This window comes from Giraffa tippelskirchi, chromosome 14 (genome assembly GCF_054371585.1).
Source record: "Giraffa tippelskirchi isolate mGirTip1 chromosome 14, T2T-mGirTip1v1.2.pri, whole genome shotgun sequence".
In the NCBI taxonomy this organism is placed as follows: Eukaryota; Metazoa; Chordata; class Mammalia; order Artiodactyla; family Giraffidae; genus Giraffa; species Giraffa tippelskirchi.
The window spans coordinates 36,224,153-36,250,298 of record NC_137288.1 but is presented as its reverse complement, the minus strand read 5'-3'; the positions used below and the strand labels follow the sequence as shown (position 1 = coordinate 36,250,298).

Sequence of the window (26,146 nt, the reverse complement as noted above, 5' to 3'; positions counted from 1 at the left end):
GGGACTATCTGTGGAGGTGGTGGGAACAGGTATCATTTGTGAGTATAAAATAATCATTCAGGAAACATGGCAAAGAAAGATAGACTCATTGAGTCTTCAAAGAAAGATTATAGAAGCCATTAAATTCAATACCTATATCTATTTGGAATCTGGGGAGTTTTTTAAGGCAGAAGATAAGAAAAGGGGAAACAGCGAAACGGGAAAACTGAAACTATGACCACTGGGATGGTCACAGAAGCAATGTTCCAAAGGAGGTCAAGTTATAGGGAGCAGAAGCAGCAGGGTGATCCAGAGCAAGTAAGACCAGAACACTTTCTCTGTAAAGACAGCAGAGGATACTTAAAACATTTACATGATTGTGAAAACTTTTAACACAGCTTGTGCAGGCTCCTTGAGAGAAAGCAAAGACTAAGGTATACCCATACAAATAATGACTGAAGTAATACGCACTGAAGTAAAGCTCACTGAAAATGAGAAAGTTAGAGAACTAAGAGTGTAGAACATTAGCAATTAATTATTAAGAAAAGTACTTTAGGATGTAATCTAAAAAGAAATATTATGAAGAAAGAACTTAGAAGATGTTATAGAAGTATCCTGGGGGATAGTAGATGACATCTATAAAAGAGAGGGCAAAAAATTGTACAACTAGCAGGTGGGGAATTCAAACAAAATGTGTTTGCTAATGAGCTTCAATTAAGTTAATTGGTCACACAGAGAGAAACCGGCACAGTTGTGATCACAATGCATGAAGAATATTGTGAATAATAATGGCTGCACAGATACAAAGTTTTTAATCAAGGTCTTGTACGGAGGGCTCGTGATATTTCTGGTCAAATGTTTAAAGAAGCATTTTAATTCATTTTTTATAGTACTTCTATTTGCTAAAGAATGAACAGGAAGTGTCACTGTAGCTTTTGCAATACCCATGCACAGTCTATTTCATGGCTATAAAAGCTGTGAATTGAAGAAAAATTATGATCTCTCTACATTAGTTTGCATCAGACAAATAGAGGCAAAGGATATATAATAGTCAAATTCGCTAAAAAATGTACAATTTCCTAAACATTTAATACTTATTTTTTAATGAAAAAACTGTGAAACCAGAAGGTCAGATAGCAAAATTACTGAGGAGGTTATTATAGGATGTAACTTAAAAATACTGTGAATAAAAAACTTAGAAGACGGTCTGAAATGATGGTGCTTCCATAATTAGATTACTTACACATTTGTTTTAAAATTATATCTCTCCTCACCAAAAATAGATATCAGAGCTACCAAGGAAATATATACACTAAAACAAATTAGACAAATAGATAACTAGGAAAGAGATAACTCAGAAAGATTTTGGCTCTAAACTTCCTGACAAGAAAAAAAGTGAACCTAGTAAGTTAATGATGAGAAGACATAAAAGCACTCTATTTCTGTAGGAGAAACACATTTTTTTTTCATTACATGCTAAAAGAGGGTTTCAAATGAGATCATTTATAGTGGACATTCACTAGCCTAATGAGCAACGTTCCTGGCAAAATTTTTCAAAAAATAGCATGAGATTAATTCTCAAACAAATATGGTCAAATAAATAATATTAAAAGGCAAGTTAATAGGTAATTTTTCGAGAGACTGAGTTTATGGAATTCAAATATCTAGGCTACTTGATCTGAATAAAGAACTTAGAAGATGGTCTGAAAATGAGGTACAAAATTTGAGGTACATGTGGCAGAATGGATTGAAAGTCTTTGACTATATGCTCCAAATATTTTCATTTAAGTTTTACAAAACTACATCGAAACATATGCAGCCTGGTGAAAGAGTCTCTAAACAATGCAAACTCAGAAAATAAAAAGAGAAATCATATCCATAACACAAATGATACTTGGATATGGGCCAACCCCACCTTGTTCATAAAGCTTTGCTTTTATTATTTAATCTATCATAGGTGCTCTTGAATTTAAGATCAGGACACTTTGCAACAATACATTTCTTTTCTGGAATAATCAACAAATAGTCTTTAGAAAATTAACTGAAGTAACTTGAATGTCAAAGCTGCATAACAGAATCAATAATGATTTGATATATTTGTCTAAGGATTAATATAATGGCTACCTAATTCAATGGTTCTTAAAATCTATTGAAAACTAAGATAGTACTCTGTATCAAAATTCTTGGATTTACTTTTCATAAAACATATCCTTTTATATTCAACACTGAAGAACTTATGATTTGAGATCAGTGGAAAAAATGAATTAGTGAAAATGTGTAGAAAAGTATAATAATAGGTTTTTTAACTTCATGCATTATAGAGACTGGTGCAATGACATAGAGATTTTCACTACTTAAGCTATTAAGACCTTTGGGGTCTTAATGATTTCAATAAAATAAGAATACATAAATACATACTCTAATATTTGTATGCATTCAGAGAATTCAATGAAAAGTACTTGTGCTCTGAATTCTTAAGGGATAAAAGAAGTGAAAGTAAAAGTTGCTCAATCATGTCTGACTCTTTGTGACTCCGTGGACTAAAGCCCATCAGGTTCCTCTGTCCATGGAATTTTCCAAGAAAGAATACTGGAGTGGGTAGCCAGTCCCTTCTCCAGGAGATCTTCCCAACCTAGGAATCGAACTCAGGTCTCCTGTATTGCAGGTGGATTCTTTACCATCTGAGCCACCAGGGAAGCCTCATCCTAAGGGATAGTGTAGTGTAGATTAATTAAAAATGAATATATTTTTGTACTAACAACAGCAGAAAATTAGAGTGAAAGTCAGATTTTAAGTATAATACTAATATAAGGGCTAAGTCGCTTCAGTTGTGTCCGACTCTTTGTGAACCCATGGACTGTAGCCCGCCAGGCTCCTCTGTGTCCACGGGATTCTCCAGGCAAGAATACTGGAGTGAATTGCCATTTCCTCCGCCAGGGGATCTTCCTGACCCAGGGATTGAACCTGAGTCTCATGTCTCCTGAAATGGCAGATGGGTTCTTTACCATTAGTGCCACCTGGGAAACCCCTAATACTAATATAAGTTGTGATAAACCACTTCTATGGGAATATATCTTTGAATTTCTGAATCAAAGTCAGGAAGGAACTATGTAATTCAATATTTTGTATTTTGCTTTACTTATAGAGTCTGTTGCCTTAGGGACCATAAGTAACTGGATGAGCTAAGCTTGCTGAATGTCACTTTCATACATTCATTTTGTAATACAGAATCCCCTATCAAATAGTCCTACAAGTTTCCAATTATTCTCTACAAATATATTAAAGTTGTCTTTAGATTGCTTTGTTGACTTATTAAAGTACTACAAAATAATTTGCATGTAAAAATAATCATATATTAAAAATGATTCACATTTTCTGCATGTCTTCATACACCAAAATAATAAAAGAAAGCATTTTCAAATGTTTCAATTTTTAAATTATTGATACTATCTTATATTAAATTTTAAAATTATGATGGCAAGGATATGAATGTGCAGTATTTACTTGTAATTACTATCTGCCCTAGTCATGCCTTTCCTATTTGTTCCAGGCAAGGATGAGTGTTCAAAATGATGACACACTCCATGACAATGAAGTCATATGTAAAGCACATCAAAATGCTGGTGTTAAATAGATGGCAAATTTAATATTTAATTCCAGTAGTACATTATTAAATAATGTAGTTTTTAAAAATAGGCTAAACTACAACATCAATTTTCATCTGTGTTTTTCTTTTATTTAAAGTAAGCTTTGTATTTTTACTCAAGCACTTCACTTCCTACAACTGTAACCTCAAAGAATCATGATTAGGAAACATGCTAAATTTGTTTAACAAGTCAGGCATCTCATATTTCTCATTACTTTGTATGATGTTATGCACATTATACATTATACATATACGGATAAATGAACAAGGAGATGAACAATTGAAAATTATTAAAAATGAAATACAATAGCATTTCTTTATAATGTTTTCCTTCATGATTAGTTTGCAAACCTACATGATTTTATATTAACTTTTTGTCCTTCTCTATGCATAGCAACAAAGCTTAAAACACACAGGCGTTCATATTTGGTAAATAAATACAGCTAATAAAAAACCTGTGACTGTCTCAAATACACCTTATAGAAATTAATAATTCTGCATGACAAACTGAAGTAATGTGCCTAGGTTACACAGCACCATAGTTCTGGTGGACCTAGAACTCCAGACCACGCTCTCTGGGGACCAAGCCTTGTGTTAGTCACCATCTTGACAGACTACCTCTCTGTAAGAAACGGTCGTTTTCCTACTAAAATTTAAAAGATATTCTCACAAGTCATTGTAGAAAAATGGATAATAAGGGATTTTATTACTTGTCATTCATTTCCATCTGAAAAGCTCTTTCTCATATATAATACTCTGAAACCTCTCCTATATCTATACCAACTCCTGCTCCATGATACCTAATGAATTAGAGGCACTGATCACAAATACGAAGAGTCTTGGCTTTCACAGAGGTTTCTCAAAGGTACAAATAAAATAGTTTCAGAAAATTTCTAGTACTTGTCCACTCAAGTACATAAAAATATTAAGAAATCTTAAAAATATTTTATAAAAACTACGTCTAGGTACAACTCAATCAAGCTGAGGTAGAATAAAAGTTCAAAAATCACTGATATTTAATTTCCAACCATAAATATCTAACATTGGCATAATATCATCCATCTATAAAGCCAAGCTGAATCTAAAAGCTCATGTTAACCATCCACAAGACAAACACACAAATATACTGAGTACACAAAAGCCTTATTTTTCACATAAGGAGTTTCATTCCCTGACCTTTATTTTCAAGGCCTGCTATTTGTAAACTGTTGGTATGAAAACGATACTACTTAGATGGATCCATTCATTTCCTTTTGTTCCAGAGAAAGCCATTCTCATATGCCATCTAAAGCAACCACTGGTGCTTCAGTTCAAGACTGGATTAACCTTAGATCTGCTTCAGCAGTAACAGAAAGAAAACACACAAGAATGGGATGCTGATTCTTGCTGGTGTTCACTCATGTGACCCTCCTTTTCTAGGACATGGTACCACGCAGGCCTGTGAGCACTAGTCTCACAAGGTATTCCTTATTGAATCCACAGAGGGGATAAATACTTCAGGGAGATGAAAAGGAGCAAAAACAAACAAGCAAACAAAAACCCTTTGGACCTGACATTATGGAAAAAATTAAAAAGACACTAAGATGAAAAAAAAAATCGTGTCATGGTTTACATGTGGGATTTGGATGGAATCTAGGGCTGTGTTTTAATTCAAAACTCACCATCTCAAAACCACTTCTTTTCATCCGCCTGCAGGACTTGAGGTAAGTACGTATGCGTTTTCGGGCACGCTCTTGATATTCAGGGAATTGTCGCCTGCATGAGTCAATGATAGCCTGGATCTTTTCTTTGGGCTGCTTAGAGATTGGGACCATTCGGTCCAAGTTTTCATCTACAAACAGCCTGACAAACATCTGTTGGCAAGAGGGAGACAGAGGAGAAGGGTTTGGAGGGCTGCTCTCTGCTGTTCCTAGCTTCCTGTCTTGATTACCGATAGGAAAATACTCTTTTCTGGTTTATGCACTGGAGAACTTTGCAATGGAAAGCCAGAAATTTTAAGCAAACACCCTTTAAAGACTTTCTAAATGGTTGGATTAAAAAATAGAGAGAGAAAGAGAGAGAGAGGCAGACAGACAGACAGACAGAGACAGAAAAATATAGACTATCGCGTAGAAAAAAATCAAGAAATAACAGTAGACTGTGACAATTAAGCACCCCATAAATTCTCTGTTAATAATAAATATGACTGTTACATTGCTACACTGCACAGTATACTAATCTCAGAAAACAAACAACAGATTCTTTTGTCATGCATAATTAGGTAAGCTGGGAAAGCAAAAAAAAAATAACGGATGACGGGCAGGCTCTTCTGGGGCATAAGCTGAGGCCCCCTTCATCCGCTAGGAAAACATGCATACTCACACAACACAACTGCAGTTTTCAGCTCACATTTGGCTTTAAAATTCTAAACAAAACACAGCAATTCTGGTGTCTGGTTGGCAAAGAGTGTTTCATGTACTTTTTAAATCCTTCTGTAAATTAAACAAACATGTCTCTAAAATATCCACATTTACCAACAAGCAACAACATGAAAGTGAAGGGGTAAAAATCCAGCCACACGGGGAGGGTGGCAAGACTCACATTAAAAGCTTTTAGCCGCTCAGCCTCCACGCCATCTGTCTCGTTAGCTTTCTCAGAATCTTCGTGGTCATCATGGTCATCTTCATCTTCATCTCCTCTGTTTAGAGACAGGTCCTCAGCACCCCGATCCACACTCTCATTTTTGCCTGAGTCGTAGCTTGAATAGCTATGCGCAGGGGACTGAAAAGAAAAGAAGAAATTGCTGCTTTGAAATTCCTTGCACGAGCTAATAAATTTTGTTTTGCTTTTAATGTCAACCGTTTCTCAAAACTTCACTTTAAATAAGCTGATAATTCTAGAGCTGTGGCTATCTTCACTTAAATCAAAATTAACTTAAATGAAATCAAATTAAAACTTCATTTCCTCGGTCACACCATTCATACGGCAAGTGCTCAATAGCCACATAGAACATTTCTGTCACTGCAGAAAAATTCATTGAATTTCGCTTTTCAAGAGCAATTACTGTTTCCATTCAATATACATACTGCAGAACAAAAAACCAAAAAACAACCTGCAATCAGTTTTGTAAAGGAATCGTTGAATCACATATTCTTGGAATAGAGATGACACCAGAGCTTAGTCCATCTAACTGCAGTAGTATTCTTGAAACAGATAAGGGAACTGAGGGGTAGGTATATTTCACTGATTTGGCCAACAAGGACTATACAAAATATTGATGCTAGGACTGCTAGGACAACATGTTTTAAGGTCACTTTATAATTTGTCTATGAGCCTAAAGATGGCATCTGATTTTGGTTTAGAAAAAAGTAACTGCATTTCCTTCTAACCATTTGTCAAGCTTAGTGCTTCATAATGTACTAATGAAGGCCAACCAAGACAATTTTCACAAATGTAGATAATTGTGTCCAACACCAACTATGGGTCCTGCTGCGATATCCTTTACTTCCTTGTTAGCTGAGGATCTGTTCCAATCCTGTGGGCACCAACCTCTTCTACCCTAGGTATCACTGCTTCAAACCTTCAGCTCCAGATGAAGAAAGTGTGCCTGTAACTAAAATCAAGTTGAATCTAGCAGAGCTAAGAAGAATAGAAACAGTCCTGGGAAATCATTTGAGCATCTAGATTCAACTGTGCCTGAAATGAAATGAACTCATGGATCTTACCAGCTGTGTGATATTATATCCTTTAACCTCCCCTTTATATTTTTGCTTAAATCTGAGTTTCAGTCATTTGCGGTGGAGCTTGGAGTAGTACAGAAATCAGTCATTACCAGGTCAGATTAACAACCCCAAGTTTCACATATGATAACTTAGATACCCGGGTCACCCCAGCTAGTATGTATAACTTCTGTAAACAACAGAAACTATTCTGAAATCTAACAACAAAGTCAAATATTTTTGAAAGACCTTTACAATGGGAAATTTTAAATCATTAACCTTCAAAACTGCCTCCATGCAATGACAACATATATGTTGAATGCTTTAAGGACTGCACTACTATATTATTACCATAAAATCAGAGAGAGAACAAAACTAAAATAGATCACTGACATTAAAAGTGGAGTTACAATTTAAAATAAAGCCCATTTTTATAGTTCAGATCATTAACAATGTAGAATCACCTAATCAAATATAAGGCAAATATTCTATAGGTTTGAAAAATACACCATATATGCTTTTTAAATGGTAATATTTTAAAAGTGTTATAATACACTTATCTGAATACAAATATGCTGGGCTAATTTATTCTATCTAGATATGATGTGAGACACACAAGCTAGCAGTCTACTACAAATAGTACCACTTAGAACCATGAAGGATATTCATGGATAGCCCTAGGCAGTCAAGGTAAAGAAAACCCATCTCAGACCTGAGAATATTCAAGATCTAAATCGAGAACATAATCAATGTTGTTGTTTTTTTTTCCTTCTACAAAATGAACTGAAATTTTTGTAACTCTGAATTCTGTTTTGCAGATGTTATGTCATTTCTTGCCTGTCTCACTGTTGAAGATCTAAAAGCTTTCAAGACCAACTGGATTAAGTTCAATTTCCACTGATTCCCACTTCAACCTCAGTCTATTTGAGTCTTTCCCTTCACTGTAAATTCTTAATATTCAACGGCTTTTGACACTGACTTAAATACCACCATTGTGCTGTACTTTTCTTTTCATGTTAATATGCATTTTTTCCTTCAAGCTAGACTGAGACAGGAATCAAAACATATTCTACTTTTTCCTCACAGCATCTAAGAAAGGTTCTCTACAGAGTTGGCACTTAAGGTAGTTTTCCTTTTTCTGTAAAGTCTTTGGTCTTAAAATATGGGGGAGTGAAGACAAGCCATAGACGGAAAGAAAATATTTGCCAATGACACATCTGACAAAGGCCAGTTATCCAAAATATACAAACAACACTAAAAACAATAAGAAAACAACTTGATTAAAATATGGGCCAGTAACACTTCACCCAAGAAGATATACAGATGGCAAATAGGCACATGAAAAGATGCTTCACATCATATGCATTGGGGAAATGTAAACTGAAGCAACAATGGGATATCACTACACACATATAAAAATGGTCAAAATTGGGAACACTGACAACACTAAATGCTGGAGAGGATGTGGAACCACAAGTCTCATGCATTGCTGGTAGGATGCAAAATTATACCAGCACTTCGGAGGAGTTTTGCTTTTCTTCTGAAACTAAACATATTCACCATGTGATTCAGCAATTGTGCTCCTTGGTATTTACCCAAGGAATTAAAATTTGTGTCTACACAAAACCTGAACATTAATGTTTCAAACAGCTTTATTCACAATCGCCAAAACCTGGAAACAACCAAGATGTGCTTCAATGAGTGAATGGATAAACTGTGGTTGATCCAGATAATGAAATAATATCTAATATTAAAAGAAATGAGCTAACCAGCCACAAAAAGACACAGAGGAATCTTAAATATGTATTACTAAGTGTGACTCCCAGGTGGTGCTAGTGGTAAAGAAACTGCTGGCCAATGCAGGAGACATAAAAGACATGAGTCTGAACTCTGGGTTGAGAAGATTCCCTGGAGGAGGATGGGGCAACCCACTCCAGTATTCTTGCTCGGAGAATTCCATGGACAGAGGAGCCTGACGGGCTCCATAGAGTCATACAGAGTCAGACACAACTGAAGCACAAGTGAAAGAAACCAATGGAAAAGACTATATATTGTATGATTTCAACTATATGACATCCTAGAAAAGGCAAAACTAGAGACAATTAAAAAAAAAAAGATCAGTAGTTGCCATGGCTTAGGGGATGGGGAGGGATGAATAGATAGAGCAAAGAAGATATTTAGGGCCATGAAAATACTCTGTATGATACTACAGTAGTGGATACAAGTCGTTCTATATCTGCACACATCTAAGGAATGTACACTACCATGAGTGAACCTTAATATAAACTATGGACTTTGGATAATTATAATTTGCCAGTGTAGGTTCATCAATTGTATTAATAACACATGTGCTGCTCTGGTAAGTAATACTGGTAAAAGGGAAAATAAACACGTGTAGAGGGAAGTGGGAATATGGGAAATCTCTGTACCTTCCTCTCAGTTTTGCTATGAATCTAAAACTGCCCTAAAAATAGTCCTTTTTTTAACAAATGGGAGAATATGGGTATTGGGGTGATAATATAAAATCAAGCAACAAAAACTACTATAGGCCTTCTAATAACCACATAAAATATAGCAGTCATTGCCCCATAAACCTGTCTCATTTCAACGAAAACTCTAGATGATCATTCCCTAAACAAATCTCCATTTTAGGAACAATCATTTTCATTTTCCATGTGTAAATCCAAAAAATCCAAATTAGATCTTAAAAAATACAAAGATATAAAGAAGCACAACTTAGGCCTAATGGAAGAGACACACCTGCTTATCCACAAAACACAGGTGTTGGTTTATGGGGACAAGATTAGATTTTTGTCTTAGCTGCATATTTCATTCATTATCTTGAGATAACACGTGACCATCCTTCTTGAAAATATATTTGCACTTTCCTTTTCTCACATTTTTGCACCCAAATAGAACTGCCAATTCTAGACCTAGAAAAATCCCCAGATAGGAAGATTAACTTTATTTTTAAGGAAAGTTTGCTTACTCTGTGTTCAGAGCATTTTTAATCTTTTATTTTATATTTATTTTATTTAATGATATTTTACTCTTTTTGATGCAATTGTAGATAGATTATGTTAATTTATCATTGAGAGTTTATAATTGATGTATAGAAATGCAACAGATTACTGTATATTGATTTTGTATCCTGACACTTCACTGTATTCAGCAAGTTACATTTAAAAATATCAGTTATTCATTACTGAATCTACTAGGCATTCTTAGCATCATGAAAAGTGTGATTACCAGACACTATATGCCTTCTGATATGATGCAAAATGAAGCATTTGTTCTTGTGTATTAGTCACTCAGTACGTCTAACTTTTTGTGACCCCATAGATTGTAACCCGCCAAGCTCCTCTGTCCATGGTATTTTTCAGGCAAGAATATTGGAGTGGGTTGCCATTTTCTCCTCCAGGGGATCTCCCCAATCCAGGGATTGAGCTCACATCTCCTGCCTTGGCAGGTGGATGCTCTGCCACTGAGTCCACTGAGAAACCCCAAAGGAAACACACAGCATAATTAAAGAAACAAGCTTATGAAAATAAAAACAAGAATTTGAATCGAATCTAAACCTCAGTCTAGAATGGTGGTTCTCAAAGTGTGCCTGTTAGGTCACCACTAATTGCATCTCCTGGGAACTGATCAGAATGCACATTATTTGTCCCATCCCAGATCACCTGCACCAGACATTTTGGGGCTAGACCCACAACCTGTGTTTTATTAATAAAATGCCTTCAAGGGGGATTCTGTTGTAGCTCAAGTTTGAGAACCACTTGTCTGAAGTTGGGCTTCCCTTGTAGTGCAGTTGGTAAAGAACCTGCCTGCAATGCAAGAGACCCACGTTCGATTCCTGGGTTGGGAAGATCCCCTAGAGAAGGAAATAGTAACCCACTCCAGTATTATTGCCTGGGAAATCTCATGGATAGAGGAACCTGGCAGGCTAAGTCCATGGAGTCACAAGGGGTCAGACATGACTTAGCGACTAAACCACCACAGTTTGAAACTAACTTCTAATAAGACAATAATAGTAAGACATAAGACACAAGAAAAAGCAGACAGATAAATCCAAAATATGAAACACTGTACAGAACAATTGACTTTGGTTTAGCAATATCTTAGTGACACAGGGAAAAAAGTGACATATTAGAAGGGACTTAAAAGGTTTAATAAAGTGAAAGGTGTTGAATTTCCTTGCATCGCAATTCAAATAAACCTAATGCAAAAAGACAATTTTGAGAAAATTGGGAATATTTGACTGTGGATGAGATTAGATGATTACATTGCATACTTTTTGTTAGATGTGATGACCTAACATTTGGTTAAGTAAATATTTATCTAAGAAAAGGGGCTTCCCAGATGGCTCAATGGTAAAGAATCCACACTCAGGTTCGATCCTTGGGTTCAGAAGATCCCCTGGAGGAGGATACGGCAACTTACTCCAGTATTCTTGCCTGGAAAATCCCATGGGCAGAAGATCCAGAGGACAGCCCAGGGAGTGACAAAGAGTTGGACATAACTGAGCATACATGTACCTGAGAAAATGTCCACATTTGTTAGAGGCAGAAAGGGATGAAATGACATGGATATCTGGGATCTGCTTTTAAATACTGCAGAAAAAAAGTTTAAAAAGTTAAAAAAAAAAAAGAAAGAAAAATCTTAAGCACTGAATTTAGGTGATAGACATTAGTAGTTCTATGTATCAGTTCAGTTCAGTTCAGTTGCTCAGTCGTGTCCGACTCTTTGCGGCCCCATGAACCACAGCACCCCAGGCCTCCCTGTCTATCACCAACTCCCAGAGTTTACCCAAACTCATGTCCATTGAGTTGGTGATGCCATCCCACCATCTCATCCTCTATCATCCCCTTTTCCTCCTGCCCTCAATCGTTGCCAGCATCAGGGTCTTTTCAAATGATTCGGCTCTTCACATCATGTGTCCAAAGGATTGGAGTTTCAGCTTCAGCATCAGTCCTTCCAGTGAATATTCAGGACTGATTTCCTTTAGGATGGACTGGTTGGATCTCCTTGCAGTCCAAGGGACTCTCAAGAGTCTTCTCCAACACCACAGTTCAAAAGCATCAATTATTCGGCACTCAGCTTTCTTCATAGTCCAACTCTCACATCCATCCTTACATGACTACTGGAAAAACCATAGCCTTGACTAGATGGACTTTTATTTACAAAGTAATGTCTCTGCTTTTTAATACGCTGTCTAGGATGGTCATAACTTTCCTTCCAAGGAGTAAGTGTCTTTTAATTTCATGGCTGCAATCACCATCTGCAGTGATTTTGGAACCCCCCAAAATAAAGTGAGCCACTGTTTCCCCATCTATTTGCCATGAACAAATTTGCCAGGACAGGATAGGGTGGCCAAAAAGTTCATTCGAGTTTTCCCATGGCATTGTATGGAAAAATCCGAATGAACTTTTGGCCAACTCAGTATTATATTCTCTATTTTTAAATAATTTAATACTTTCAAAATGAATATTAAAATGTAAAAAATTTTTAATTATTTTTATATATCCTCTATTTTGAATATTTTTAGATGACAATCATTTGTTCAACATTTAAAGAAGCACTGCTTAATACATAGAGAGTTGTTTTGGGACCATAGAATTGAATAGAACCAAGTTTTTTGAATTTCAGTTATATTTTCACTATAACTGAAAGTTATAAAGTTTGGAGAGGGAGTGCATTTGAAAAATTAGATAAGAAAGTGAATATTTAATTAAAATGAGAAAAGCCCCAAAATGACAAGATTCTAAAAAGTTTGTAAATGCTACAAACATCACAAACTGCAGAAGTACAGTATTTTAAAAATTAAATAACTCCCTGGCCATATTTGTTTTCTTTCCACATTTCTTGGCTGCATGTTCTTTGATTGCTTCTTCATGTGACAATGATTTTGTATTACCATATTCTACGGAGAGAATAGAAAAAAAATTCAGTCTTTAGCATATCTGATGGAAACGTGTCTCTTATTGTTGACAGTTTAGAAATCTTCCTTTGCTCTTCAAATTAAATATTGCTAATATCATGCAAATTGGAACATTGTTTTCAGCTGGGGAAGCTCTCAATTAAGTTCCTTTCATATTTAGGGCATCTCAAGTTTTCTTGGGAAATGACTGACTTCATTAAAATGACATTTATGAGTTTTATGTTTTCTTCATTGATATCAGTATTTTCTGTCAAATCCAATGTAAAATTTAAATCTTCTAACATGTGAATAAATTCATTTCTCTTCATTAACTGTATTTGTCTTACTCCCAAGGAAATACTACCTTTAGTAAGACCTGAAAAATTTTATTACAAGTCACTTACTTCTCAGTGTCAAAATGTCTAATTTCACTTGTCATTTTTATTGATTTTTTTCATATTTTATTAATGTTTTCTCTGAGTTTCTCTCAGTTATTTAGTAAATAATACAAAGACAACAAAATGATACAGCGTTTATATATTTCAAATTAAGAATCTATAATTTCTCACTTATTTTATAAAAAGGTCCAAAAGACCTTTCCACATGGCAATTGAAATATCATTTTCCACTGTGTGAATGGTACTCAAACTATCTCTGTATTAATACTTACAATTGCATGTGAATTTCCAATTACACATTTGTATAACCAGGGACTGATTTTTGTTATTTTGTTTACTGGTTTACCATAGTGTATACGCTTTTCTAGTATTGAGGTTAAAAAAGAGACACATTTGACACTTCATTTTACTGCCAAATGTTTGTCCAAAAATTACTTGAAGAGTCTCATGAAATTTTAGATATCTGAAAATCACTCCATTTCATAACCTCTGAAAGGAAATCTCTCTCATTTAATAATTTTAAAAACTCTGGCTACATTTTTGGCACTTCAAAATGATAGTAAATATTTTTTTCAGGCTTGTTTTTCAAGATATTAGTTGGTTGAGCATGGTGGTTCTCTCATTTTGACATGCATCAGAATCACCCAAAGGATCTGTTAAGATACAGAGCACTACATCTTGTTCAGTAGGTCTAGAGTGGGGCCCAAGAATTTTGATTTTAACAAGTGCCCAGATGAAGCAGATGCTGCTGGTCTTCATTCACCTGAGCTGCTATAACAAAAGTCCTATTAACTGGATGATTTAACAGAAATATTTATTTCTCAGCATTCTAGAGGCTGAGAGGGCTTCCCTTGTGGCTCAGCTGGTAAAGAATTCGCCTGCAATGCGGGAGACCTGGGTTCGAACCCTGGGTTGGGATAATCCCCTGGAGAAGGGAAAGGCTACCCACTGCAGTATCCTGGCCTAGAGAATTCCATGAACTGTATAGTCCATGGGGTCGCAAAGAGTCGGACACAACTGAGCGACTTTCACTTCAGAGGCTAAGAAGTCCAAGATCAAGCTGCCATCAGATTTGATGTCCGATGAGAACGTGCTTCTTGGTTCACAGGTTATGAAATCTATCGACAAGAAAAATAACTTAAGATGATGGTTAACTGTTTAATGCCTATTAGTGTTAGTTGCTCAGTCCATGGACTTCAGCGCACCAGGCTCCTCTGTCCATGGGATTCTCCAGGGAAGAATACTAGAGTGGTAGCCGTTCCCTTTCTCCAGGGGATCTTTCTGACCCAGGAATCAAACCTGGGTCTCCTGCATTGCAGGCAGATTCCTTACAGTCTGACCCACCAGAGAAGTGTAATACCTAATCCAAGCATACTTGTTAAATTTTTAAAATAAATATAAATAAAAAAGATTATACTACTAAACTCAATAATGTATATTTACAAATATCTAAATAATTTCCAATTAAGATAACATATCAAAACATTAAATGATAAACATATATTTATCTATTTTAGTTTTTAAATTCTTACATAGAGACAAAAATACTTCAGCTTATTAACAAAATGTCTTTGTCACATTAAAATTGTACTATGAAAACATATCTAAAAACTGTAAGTTTTTATAATTATGTATTAACAGATTTGTTAACTTACAATGTAACGCTAATATACAATAGTTCACAATTGCCTGCTACCTAGTTTTCAGTGGAAAGTAAACGTTACTAGTAGTAAAAAGTCTATTTTAAACACACCAAAAATGTAGTTCCTGAACTGGGAACACTCAAACCAAAATATGGAATGAAACTCCGGGGTATACTGCTATAAGGCATCTTATATAGTGAGGAGGCAGTGACTGTTTATTCTCTACAGTGATTGGTTATAATATTAGAATTTTCTTAAATGATAATGATAGGAAGTTGGTTAATGCTTTCTTCACTTCAATTTTGGTGAACAGTTTATGTTTTGCTTATGATTTTTCGGAGAAATCAGCAAGAAACGACCCAAGTTAAGTTAGTCTCCACAAATAAGCTACATTAAGCTTTGCTTGTATGACTAAACTCGTCTTGTCTGCTCAGGAAATTTTCAAGGTTGGTTTCCTTTTGACTTTTTTTTTTTTTGCATTGAGGCAATTTATTAACTCCAGGTACATAATACAATTGGTCTTTCATATCTAAATATAACAATCCTTTTGACTTTTTAATGTTAATGAGAGAGTGTGCATTCTTTCTTATAATTAATCTTTGAAATCCAGCATGTGTTTTATTACACTTACAGCCCATCTCAGACTAGTCATATTTCAGATGTTCAATATCCAACATGTTCTATATTTGTATATGCTGTAAAATGATCTCCAAATATTACTAACTACAGAGGAACCATGTTCATAAGATAGAGATTCTTTGTTTCCTAGGCAGATTGCATTAAAGGTAATAAAAAACCTTTTATAATCTTTTATTTAAAGCAGACCAATAATCTAAGAATTTTCGTGCTTTTTAACAGAGAAAATAAAATGCAAGTTTTGTATTAGGGAATTACTAATAAAAAACCCATAAAAACAAATCTATTCAATTTTAGCCAGCTTTGACCACACACATAAAATTTCTTTTCCACAAATCTTCTGTAACTTTCTATATCCATTCAGCTTCTGTCCTATTTCTTTTGTTTATTCTGGAATAATCATTTTATTTAGGAAAAAATCACATTTTCTCCTTTACTGCTCCCCCCCAAAACACACCACATATCAAAACACAAAAAAAGTCCTTTATACCTTTTGTTATCCAAAAACATTCTATTTTCTTAAATTCTTTACATATACAGTTGTTTTCCTTTAAACTACTAGTAGTTTTATTTTATGTATTGATTATAAATTTTATTTACCAGTACCACTGCTAGATGGTGAGTCAGAAGTAGAAAATAGAGCTATCACTCTTGCTATTTCAAACATAAAACTTTTTATTCTGATGAATACAATTTAATTTACAAGTGATAGGAAGTCATCTATAAAAGCAGCTTTGCTGAGGATGGAGGATACTAGAAATATGCGATGAAATCATACTGAGAGACTCAACATTAAACAGATAACAAATTATCTCAGATCAGTCAGGTCAGTCGCTCAGTCAACTCTGACTCTTTGCAACCCCATGAACTGCAGCATGCCAGGCTTACCTGTCTATCACCAACTCCCAGAGTTTACTCAGTCTCATGTGTATCATGTCAGTGATACCATCCAACCATCTCTTCCTCTGTTGTCCCCTTCTTCTGCCTTCAATCTTTCCCAGCATCAGGGTCTTGCCCAATGAGTTGGTTCTTCATATCACGAGGCTACAGGATTGGAGTTTCAGCTACAGCACCAGTCTTTCCAGTCAACATCCAGGCCTGATCTCCTTTAGGATGGACTGGTTGGCTCTCCTTGCAGTCCAAGGGACTCTCAAGAATCTTCTCCAACACCACAGTTCAAAAGCTTTAATTCTTCAGTGCTCAGCTTTTTTTTACAGTCCAACTCTCACGTCCATCCATGACTACTGGAAAAACCATAGCTTTGACTAGACGGACCTTTGTTGGCAAAGCAATGTCTCTGCTTTTTAAAAAGCTGCCTAGGTTGATCATAGCTTTTCTTCCAAGGAGCAAGCATCTTTTAATTTCATGGCCGCAGTCACCATCTGCACTGATTTTGGAGCCCCCAAAAATAAAGTCTCTCACTGTTTCCATTGTTTCCCCATCTATTTGCCATGAAATGATGGGACCAGATGCCATGATCTTAGTTTTTTCATTGCTGAGCTTTAAGCCAACTTTTTCAATCTCCTCTTTCACTTTCAAGAGGCTCTTTAGTTCTTCTTCACTTTCTGCCATAAGGGTGGTGTTATCTGCATATCTGAGGTTATTGATATTTCTCCCGGCAATCTTGATTCCAGCTTGTGCTTCATCCAGCCCAGTATTTCACATGATGTACTTTGCATATAAGTTAAATAAGCAGGGTGACAATATACAACCTTGAAGTACTCCTTTCCCTATTTGGAACCAGTCTGTTGTTCCATGTCCAGTTCTAACTGTTGCTTCCTGACCTGCATATAGATTTCCCAGGAGTCAGGTCAGGTGGTTTGGTATTCCCATCTCTTGAAGAATCTTCCATAGGTTGTTGTGATCCACACAGTCAAAGGCCTTGGTGTAGTCAATAAAGCAGAAGTAGATGTTTTTCCGGAACTCTCTTACCTTTTTGATGGTCCAGCAGATGTTGGCAATTTGATCTCTGGTTTCTCTGCCTTTTCTAAAACCAGCTTGAACATCTGGAAGTTCACAGTTCACATACTGTTAAAGCCTGGCTTGGAGAGCTTTGAGCATTACTTTGCTAGTGTGTGAGATGAGTGCAATTGTGCAGTAGTTTGAACATTCTCTGGCATTGCCTTTCTTTGGGATTGGAATGAAAACTGACCCTTTCCAGTCCTGTGGCCACTGGTGAATTTTCTAGATTTGCTAGCATATTGAGTGCAGCACTTTCACCGCATTATCTTTTAAGATTTGAAATAGCTCAACTGGAATTCCATCACTTTCACTAGCTTTGTTTGTAGTGATGCTTCCTAATTTTCTCAGATATTAATACACATTTCCAAGCAAAACGAGAGAAATATTGATCAGACTCCACAAAATCTGATGGAGTGGGGGTAGTGAGGAGAATATAAGTTATCGTTCCAAAATGGGTTTGGAACAACTGATTCTCATAATTGTCTCCTGGAATAATGCCTAGGGTGCCAATGGTTACTGAAGTTTCTCTGAGGAAATAATTGCTCCATCATTGAGTTCATTCCACTCAGAAATAGAAGCCATAAGTCAAAAGTGAAACATTTTATTTAACGTGAAGGAATTGCTCCTGAAAGAATTTGCTATGTATTTTAACCAATTTCTCAAGGTTTTTATTTTTATTTACAAATGATGACAGAAATATGTGCTAGGAATGACATTTCAGGATTTTTTCAATAATTTCTTAAATGATTACACCACTTCTAAGAGGAAGAATCCAAAAAAGTGTGTGTTGTTGAAACTTCTAGAGATATATACCAGCAATACTGATGCTATCTTTCAGTACAAGGTGAGAATATAATTATATCAGAGCAGTCTTTTGACCTCATAAGCAAAGATGTGACTCCCTGGTTTAATTCTTCTTTCAAAATTTCAAACACAACTATTTAAGTTATTAACCTATCACCCTGAAGGAAAAACCCCCAAAGGGCAAAATTCACCTTCCAAAATCTCAGTTAATTCCCACAATTAAAGTAATAAAAGATAAATGTAAGCATCATATCTCAGAACATCTACTGTAAATAACATTTTGTTCAGGGACTTTTAAAAAGAAGAAAAATACTATATATACTATTGATATATTTCCCTTAAATTTACTGTAATATTATCTCATGTTTTTAGGAGAACTTTTTTTTTTTTCCTTACAGTTAAATTTTATTTGAAAGTGAGGCTTGGAAGTAAACCGAAGTCCCAATCATTAATTAAATCACCAATAATTCAGATGATTACAATATTGTAGTGGTTTGAAGGCACTACCACTAATTTTAAAGGGAGTAGGTTTATACAAATATTTTCACAGTATCTGGTAATGATTTCATCATCCTAGGCCTCAAAAAATAAAATAAAAAAACGATTGATATTTGACAAAACTGCCAAGCCTGATATTCATTTTAGAATACTTTTAACCTGCATATTAAACATTTAATCTTGTTTCACTTGCTTCACTTTTAAAGTAAGTATTAATAGTAAACAGCAGCAATATAATCATCAACAATAGTAATGATAATATCCAAATGTAGTAAGTGTCCAGTATATCATATTGGACAGCACAGACCTTTGTTTGTAACCTTAACTTTGAGATAAATGTGAGTCTTTGCCTAGGGCAGAAGCTCTAAATAAGATAAAATTCTGTCAGAGCATCCCAGAAATCTTAACACTGAGGACAAATTTCACTTGAATCCTAGGAATAATATGTCAGCTTTAGATCTATTCAAAGAAGTAGACTTCACTGAATGTTATCCAAGTTCAAACATATATATATTGAAACATATATATATATTGAAATATATATATATATTTCAATTATATGTATAATTTTCATATTTTCAGAAACATGAGACTTTTTTTTTAACCTCTGATACTTATTTCTGAAGGGAGGTGTCTAGGAAATGGCTGACTGTAGGACAACAATATGTAACATACATAAAGTTTTAGATTTAATAAATGTAAAATTTGAAAAGTGAGACTTGAATAGACATTATAGCATGCTTGTTCTTAGATTTGGGGGACAAAATTAAAAACAAAATCAATGCCACATTCTCTTTTGGATGAAATATCAGTAGACTAAGAGGGCAAGAAGACCATAGCAGCTAGTAAATGAGAGTAATATTTATTTATCAGTTATCAACATTTCAGGTTTGTTCATACTTAAACAACATATCAGACAATCTCATTCTTTAAAATTGTAAATGAAATTATCTGCACACCTATTTTACCCACCCATTAAATGCCCTAAACATATTATCTGACTCCATATGTAGTTAATTACACAATAACATATTACCTCTTTGGGCTTCCCTGGTGACTCAGATGGTAAAGAATAGTAAAAAATCCGTGTGCAATGCAGGAGACCTGGGTTCGATCCCTGGCTTGGGAAGATCCCCTGGAGAAGGGAATGGCTACCCACTCCAGTATTCTGGCCTGGAGAATCCCCATGGACAGAGGAGCCTGGTGGGCTATAGTTGATGGGGTCACAAAGAGTGAGACATGACTGAGCAACTAAGCACAGCACATACTGCCTATTTAAAAAGTCTTGAATTATGAGATTTAAAATTATTATTATATGTTTGTAATCTTTTATTTCAAACCATTGCTCCTAGATATATTTAGAACTTAGAATTATTTTGGATTTAGACACAGCAAGTAAAACATAAACTATGTAGTTTGAAATATCTCAGGAGCACACCATAAAATATCTTAATGAAAAAGAAAGTGTAAGTTGCTCAATCGTGTCTGACTCTTTGCCACCCTATGGACTATACAGTCCATGGAATTCTCTGGGCCAGAATACTGGAGTGGGTAGCCTTTCCCTTCTCCAGGGGATCTTCCCAACCCAAGGATCAAAACCAGGTCTCTCACATTTCTCGCAGATTCTTTACCAGCTAAGCCACAAGGGAAGCCCAAATATCTTAATATTACCCCACAAAATCATATGAACACTAAAAGACTATAAATGGCTTCGAGTCAACTTGCTTCCCAGGTGGCACAGTTGTAAAGAATCCGACTGCCAAAGAAGGAGACACAGGAGGTGCAGGTTCAATCTCTGGGTTGGAAAGATCCTTTGGAGTAGGAAATGGCAATCCACTGCAGTATTCTTGCCTTGAAAATTCCATGGATAGAGGAGCCTAGTGGGCTATAGTCCATAGGGTCTCAATGAGTTGGACATGACTGAGCATGCATGATATAGATACATGTCAATTTAGGTCAGATTTTTCCAAAAATAAGTCTGCCACAAATTTATGTTAAAAATATTTATTTCTGAGAGCCATTTGGTTTTAGAATTGTGGAAAAGGACCTGTGGGTTCATAATAGAATGAAATTATCAGTGTTTAAATTAGATATTGTTTCTAAGCTGTTGGTTCATGAAGCAGTTTTAATGTTGCAATTATTTAAATGTCTCAAAAACTAGACCCAAATATGGCAAGGATGTTGGTATTATCAGACCATTAAAAAAAATCTGCAATTAATATGCTAAAAATATAATAAAAAAAGTAGATAACATGCAGGAAGAGATCAATAACATAAGCAGACAAGTGATATCCAAGAAAGAATTTAAAAAAAAAAAGGTGAGAGACCCACATTCTAGACCATAAAAGAATCTTAGCTCTCAGCCCCCAAGGAATTAAACTAGAAATTGATAACAAATTTACATGGAAAATACACAAATGCTTGAAGATTAAACAACACACCTCTAAATAACACATGGGTCGAAGAAGAAATCTCAAAAGAAATTTAAAATACTTTGAACTTAATGAAAATGAAAACACAACTTATCAAGGTTTGTGGCAGGAAGCTGAAGCAGTGGTTAGAAGGAATTTGTGTGTGTGTGTGTGTGTGTGCGCGCGCGCGCACAGAATGTATATATGAGAAAAAAAAACAAACTTCTAAAATCAATTACCTGAATTTTCATCTGAAAAAACTTGAAATATGAGGTAAATCATATCCAAAGTAACCAAAGAAATAATAAAAAGTAGAGCAGAAATCAATAAAACTGAAAACAGGTAAATAATACAGAAAAATCAGTGAAATCAGAAGTTTTTCCCTTGAAAATATTAGTAAAATGAATAAGCCTTTAGTCAAGCCAATAGGAGACACAAAGGCAAAATTACTAATTCCATAAATGAGACAAGTGACATCCATATAGATTCTATATACATCAAAAGGATAATAAAAGTACCATGAACAACCCAATGTCCACAGTTTGGTAACCTAGATGAAATGAACTACTTCTTTGAAAGGCACAATCAGCAAAAACTCATATAAAAAAAGACAATCTGAATTGGCTTATAACTATTAGAAACTGAATCAACAAATGATTTTCTAAAACAGAAGGTGTGACGTCCAGTTACGTTTTACAGGTGAATTCTACTAACATTTAAGGAAAAATAATCATACTAATTTTCTACAATCACTTCAAGAAGAGGAAAGCAGAGGGACTATTTCCTGGTTCATTCAATGAGACCAACATTTCCATTACACACAAAAGTACAATAGGAAAACAACTGACAAGAAAACAACAAAGCGATATCTCTTATAAAATTAGATGCAAAAATCCTCAGTAAATTATCACCAAATTGAATCCAACAATGTATAAAAAAGAATTATACACCATGATCAACTTGTATTTATCTCAGATATGAAAAGTGGATTCAACATTTGCAAATCAGTTAAGGTAATCCATCCCATGAACACACCAATTACATGAAAAGAAAAAATAAATGATCATATCAATAGATGTAGAAAAAGCATTGAACTACATCTAACAGCCATTCATGTTACAAACTCTTAGCAAATGAAAAGTAGAGGAAAACTTCCTCAACTTGATAAAAAAAAAAAAATCTACAAAAACCCTACACCTGACATCACCACACTTAATGGTGAGAAACTAGCTTTCCAGATGAGATTAGGAATAAGGCAAGGATATTCCCTCTCACCATTCCTTTCCAATATTATATTTATAAAACTGTCTTTGTTCATAGATGACATAGTTTCTATAGAAAATCTAAATCTAAAAATTTGACAAAAAGCTTTTGGCACTATAAGCAACTATAGTAAGCCTACAAAATGAACATAAAAAAGTCAATTATTTCCTATTAAAAGCAATGAACAAATGGAATTCAAAGTTAAAAATACAGAAGACCCAAATAAATGAAATACTTAGTTACAAATGTAACAATATGTGGAAGACCTATATGAGGAAAACTACAATGAAAGAAATGAAAAAAATCTAAATTGAGAGATATTATACCTTCATTTATAAGATTCAGTATGATCAAGGAGTCAGTTCTTTCTCACTTGATCTAGAGATTCAATGCAATCCCAGTCAAAATCCTAACAAGTTATTTTTTGACTATCAACTAACTGATTCTAAAGTTTACATTGAAAGACAAATGACACAGTGGAGACTATTCAGTATTGAAGAACTAAGTCAGAGGACTGACATATTTTGACTTCAATATTTACTCTAAAGCTACAGTAGTCAACACAATGTTGTACTGGTAAAAGAATACACAGATCAATCAACAGATGGAAAGTTCAGAAAGAGATTCACATAAACATAGTCAACTGATTTTTGACAAAGAAGTAAAGACAATACAATGAAGAAAAGACAGACTTTTCTTCAAATGGTGCTGAAACAACTAGACATTGTCATGTAACAAAAATTTAGACCCAGATCTTATACACTTCACAAACCTTAACTCAAAATGGATCACAGACCTAACTGGAAAATGTGGAACTATGAACCTCCTATGAAAAGACACAAGATGGCAGAGAAGAAGGACGTGTGTTCATCTAATCCTGCGAGAACTCCAAAATTACAACTGGCACAATCTGCACCTTATTTTGGAGCCCCCCAAAATAAAGTCTTCCACTGTTTCCATTGTTTCCCCATCTATTTGCCATGAAATGATGGGACCAGATGCCATGATCTTAGTTTTCTGAATGTTGAACTTTAAGCCAACTTTTTCACTCTCCTCTTTCACTTTCATCAAGAGGCTCTTCAGTTCTTCACTTTCTGCCATAAGGGTGGTGTCATCTGCATATCTGAAGTCATTTATATTTCTCCAAAAAATCCTGATTCTTGCTTTTGTTCCACCCAGCCCAGTGTTCTCATGATGTACTCTGCATATAAGTTAATTAAGCAGGGTGACAATATAGAGCCTTGACGTACTCCTTTTCCTATTTGGAACCATGTTCTTCCATACCCATCCAGTTCTAACTGTTGCTTACTGACTTGCATACAGATTTCTCAAGAGGCAGATCAGGTGGTCTGGTATTCCCATCTCTTTCAGAATTTACAGTTTTTTGTGATACATACAGTCAGAGGCTTTGGCAGAGTCAATAAAGCAGAAATGAAAGTTTCTCTGGAATGCTCTTGCTTTTATGATGATCCACCGGATGTTGGCAATTTGATCTCTGGTTCCTCTGCCTTTTCTAAAACCAGCTTAAACATCTGGAAGTTTACAGCTCATGTGTTGTTGAAGCCTGGCTTGGAGAATTTTGAGCATTAATTTACTAGCGTGTGAGATGAGTGCAAATGTGCAGTAGTTTGAGCATTCTTTGGCATTGCCTTTCTTTGGGATTGGAATGAAACTGACCTCTTCCAGTCCTGTGGCCACTGCTGAGTTTTCCAAATTTGCTGGCATATTGAGTGCAGTACATTCACAGCATCATCTTATAGGATTTGAAATAGCTCAACTGGAATTCCATCACCTCCAATAGCTTTGTTAATAGTGATGGTTCTAAAGCCAACTTGACTTCACATTCCATGATGTCTGGCTCTAGGTGAGTGATCATGCCATTGTGATTATCTGGGTCGTGAAGATCTTTTTTGTACAGTTCTTCTGTGTATTCTTGCCACCTCTTCTTAATATCTTCTGCTTCTGTTAGGTCCATACCATTTCTGTCCTTTATTGAGCCCATCTTTGCATGAAATTTTCCCTTGGTATTTCTAATTTTCTTGAAGAGACCTCTAGTCTTTCCCATTCTATTGTTTTCCTCTATTTCTTTGCACTGATCACTGAGGAAGTCTTTTTTACCTCTCCTTGCTATTCTTTGGAACTCTGCATTCAAATGGGTATATCTTCATTACCTCCACCACAGTTTGGTCTCAGGTCAACAACAGGGAGGGAACACAGCTCTGCCCATCAACAGAAAATTGGATAAAAGATTTTCTGAGCATGGCCCCGCCCATCAGAACAAGACCCAGTTTCCCCCACAATCAGTCTCTCCCACCAGGAAGCTTCCATAAGCCTCTTATCCCTAAGAGAGGAGATAGAAAACGACAATCACAGAAAACTAATCAAACTATTAATGGGCCACAGACTTGTCTAGCTCAAGGAAACTATGAGCCATGCCCTGTAGGGCCACACAAAATGGATGCATCGTGGTGGAGAGTTCTGACAAAATGTGGTCCACTGGAGAAGGGAATAGCAAACCGCTTCAGTATTCTTGCCTTGAGAACCCCATGAACAGTATGAAAAGGCAGAAAGATAGGGCACTGAAAGATGAATTCCCCAGGTCGGTAGGTGCCCAATATGCTACTGCAGATCAGTGGAGAAATAACTCCAGAAAGAATGAAGAGATGGAGCGAAAGCAAAAACAACACCCAGTTGTGGATGTGACTGGTGATCAAAGCAAAGTCCAATGCTGTCAAGAACAATATCGCATAGGAACCTGCAATGTTAGGTCCATGAATCAAGGTATACTGGAAGTGGTCGAGCAGGAGATGGCAAGAGTGAATATCAACATTTTAGGAATCAGTGAACTAAAATGGACTGGAATGGGCAAATTTAACTCAGATGACCATTATATCTACTACTGTGGGCAAGAATCCCTTAGAAGAAATGGAGTAGGCCTCATAGTCAACAAAAGAGTGTGAAATACAGTACTTGGTGCAATCTCAAAAGCAACAGAATGATCTCTGTTCATTTCCCAGGCAAAACATTCACTATCACAGTAATCCAAGTCTATGACCCAACCAGTAACTCTGAGGAAGCTGAAGTTGAACAGTTTTATGAAGACCTACAAGACCTTCTAGAAGTAACACTCAAAAAAGATGTCTTTTTCATCATAGGGGACTGGAACACAAAAATAGGAAATCAAGAGATACCTGGAGTAACAGGCAAATTTGGCCTTCGAGTACAAAATGAAGCAGGTCAAAAGCTAACAGAGTTTTGCCAAGAGAACGCAGTGGTCATAGCAAACAC

The 26,146-nt window shown here is 35.6% G+C and overlaps 1 protein-coding gene across 26 annotated transcripts in view; it reads right to left on the bottom strand.

Moving 5' to 3' along the window:
- The window catches only part of NOL4 (nucleolar protein 4), a 675,738-nt gene that overhangs the window by 111,683 nt on the left and 537,909 nt on the right, over nt 1–26,146 (bottom strand). For 13 of the 26 annotated variants that reach the window (XR_014074812.1, XM_081562521.1, XM_081562522.1 and 10 more), the window contains 2 exons: nt 6,206–6,385; nt 5,287–5,478 (listed from right to left, as the gene is read on the bottom strand). Coding sequence is in view for 25 of the 26 variants with exons in the window: in XM_081562521.1 (XP_081418647.1) it covers nt 5,287–5,478; nt 6,206–6,385 (372 nt within the window). In the remaining variant the exon portion in view is untranslated. The remainder of the gene's footprint in view (nt 1–5,286; nt 5,479–6,205; nt 6,386–26,146) is intronic. The other 13 variants (XM_081562531.1, XM_081562532.1, XM_081562534.1 and 10 more) reach the window with 1 other exon arrangement.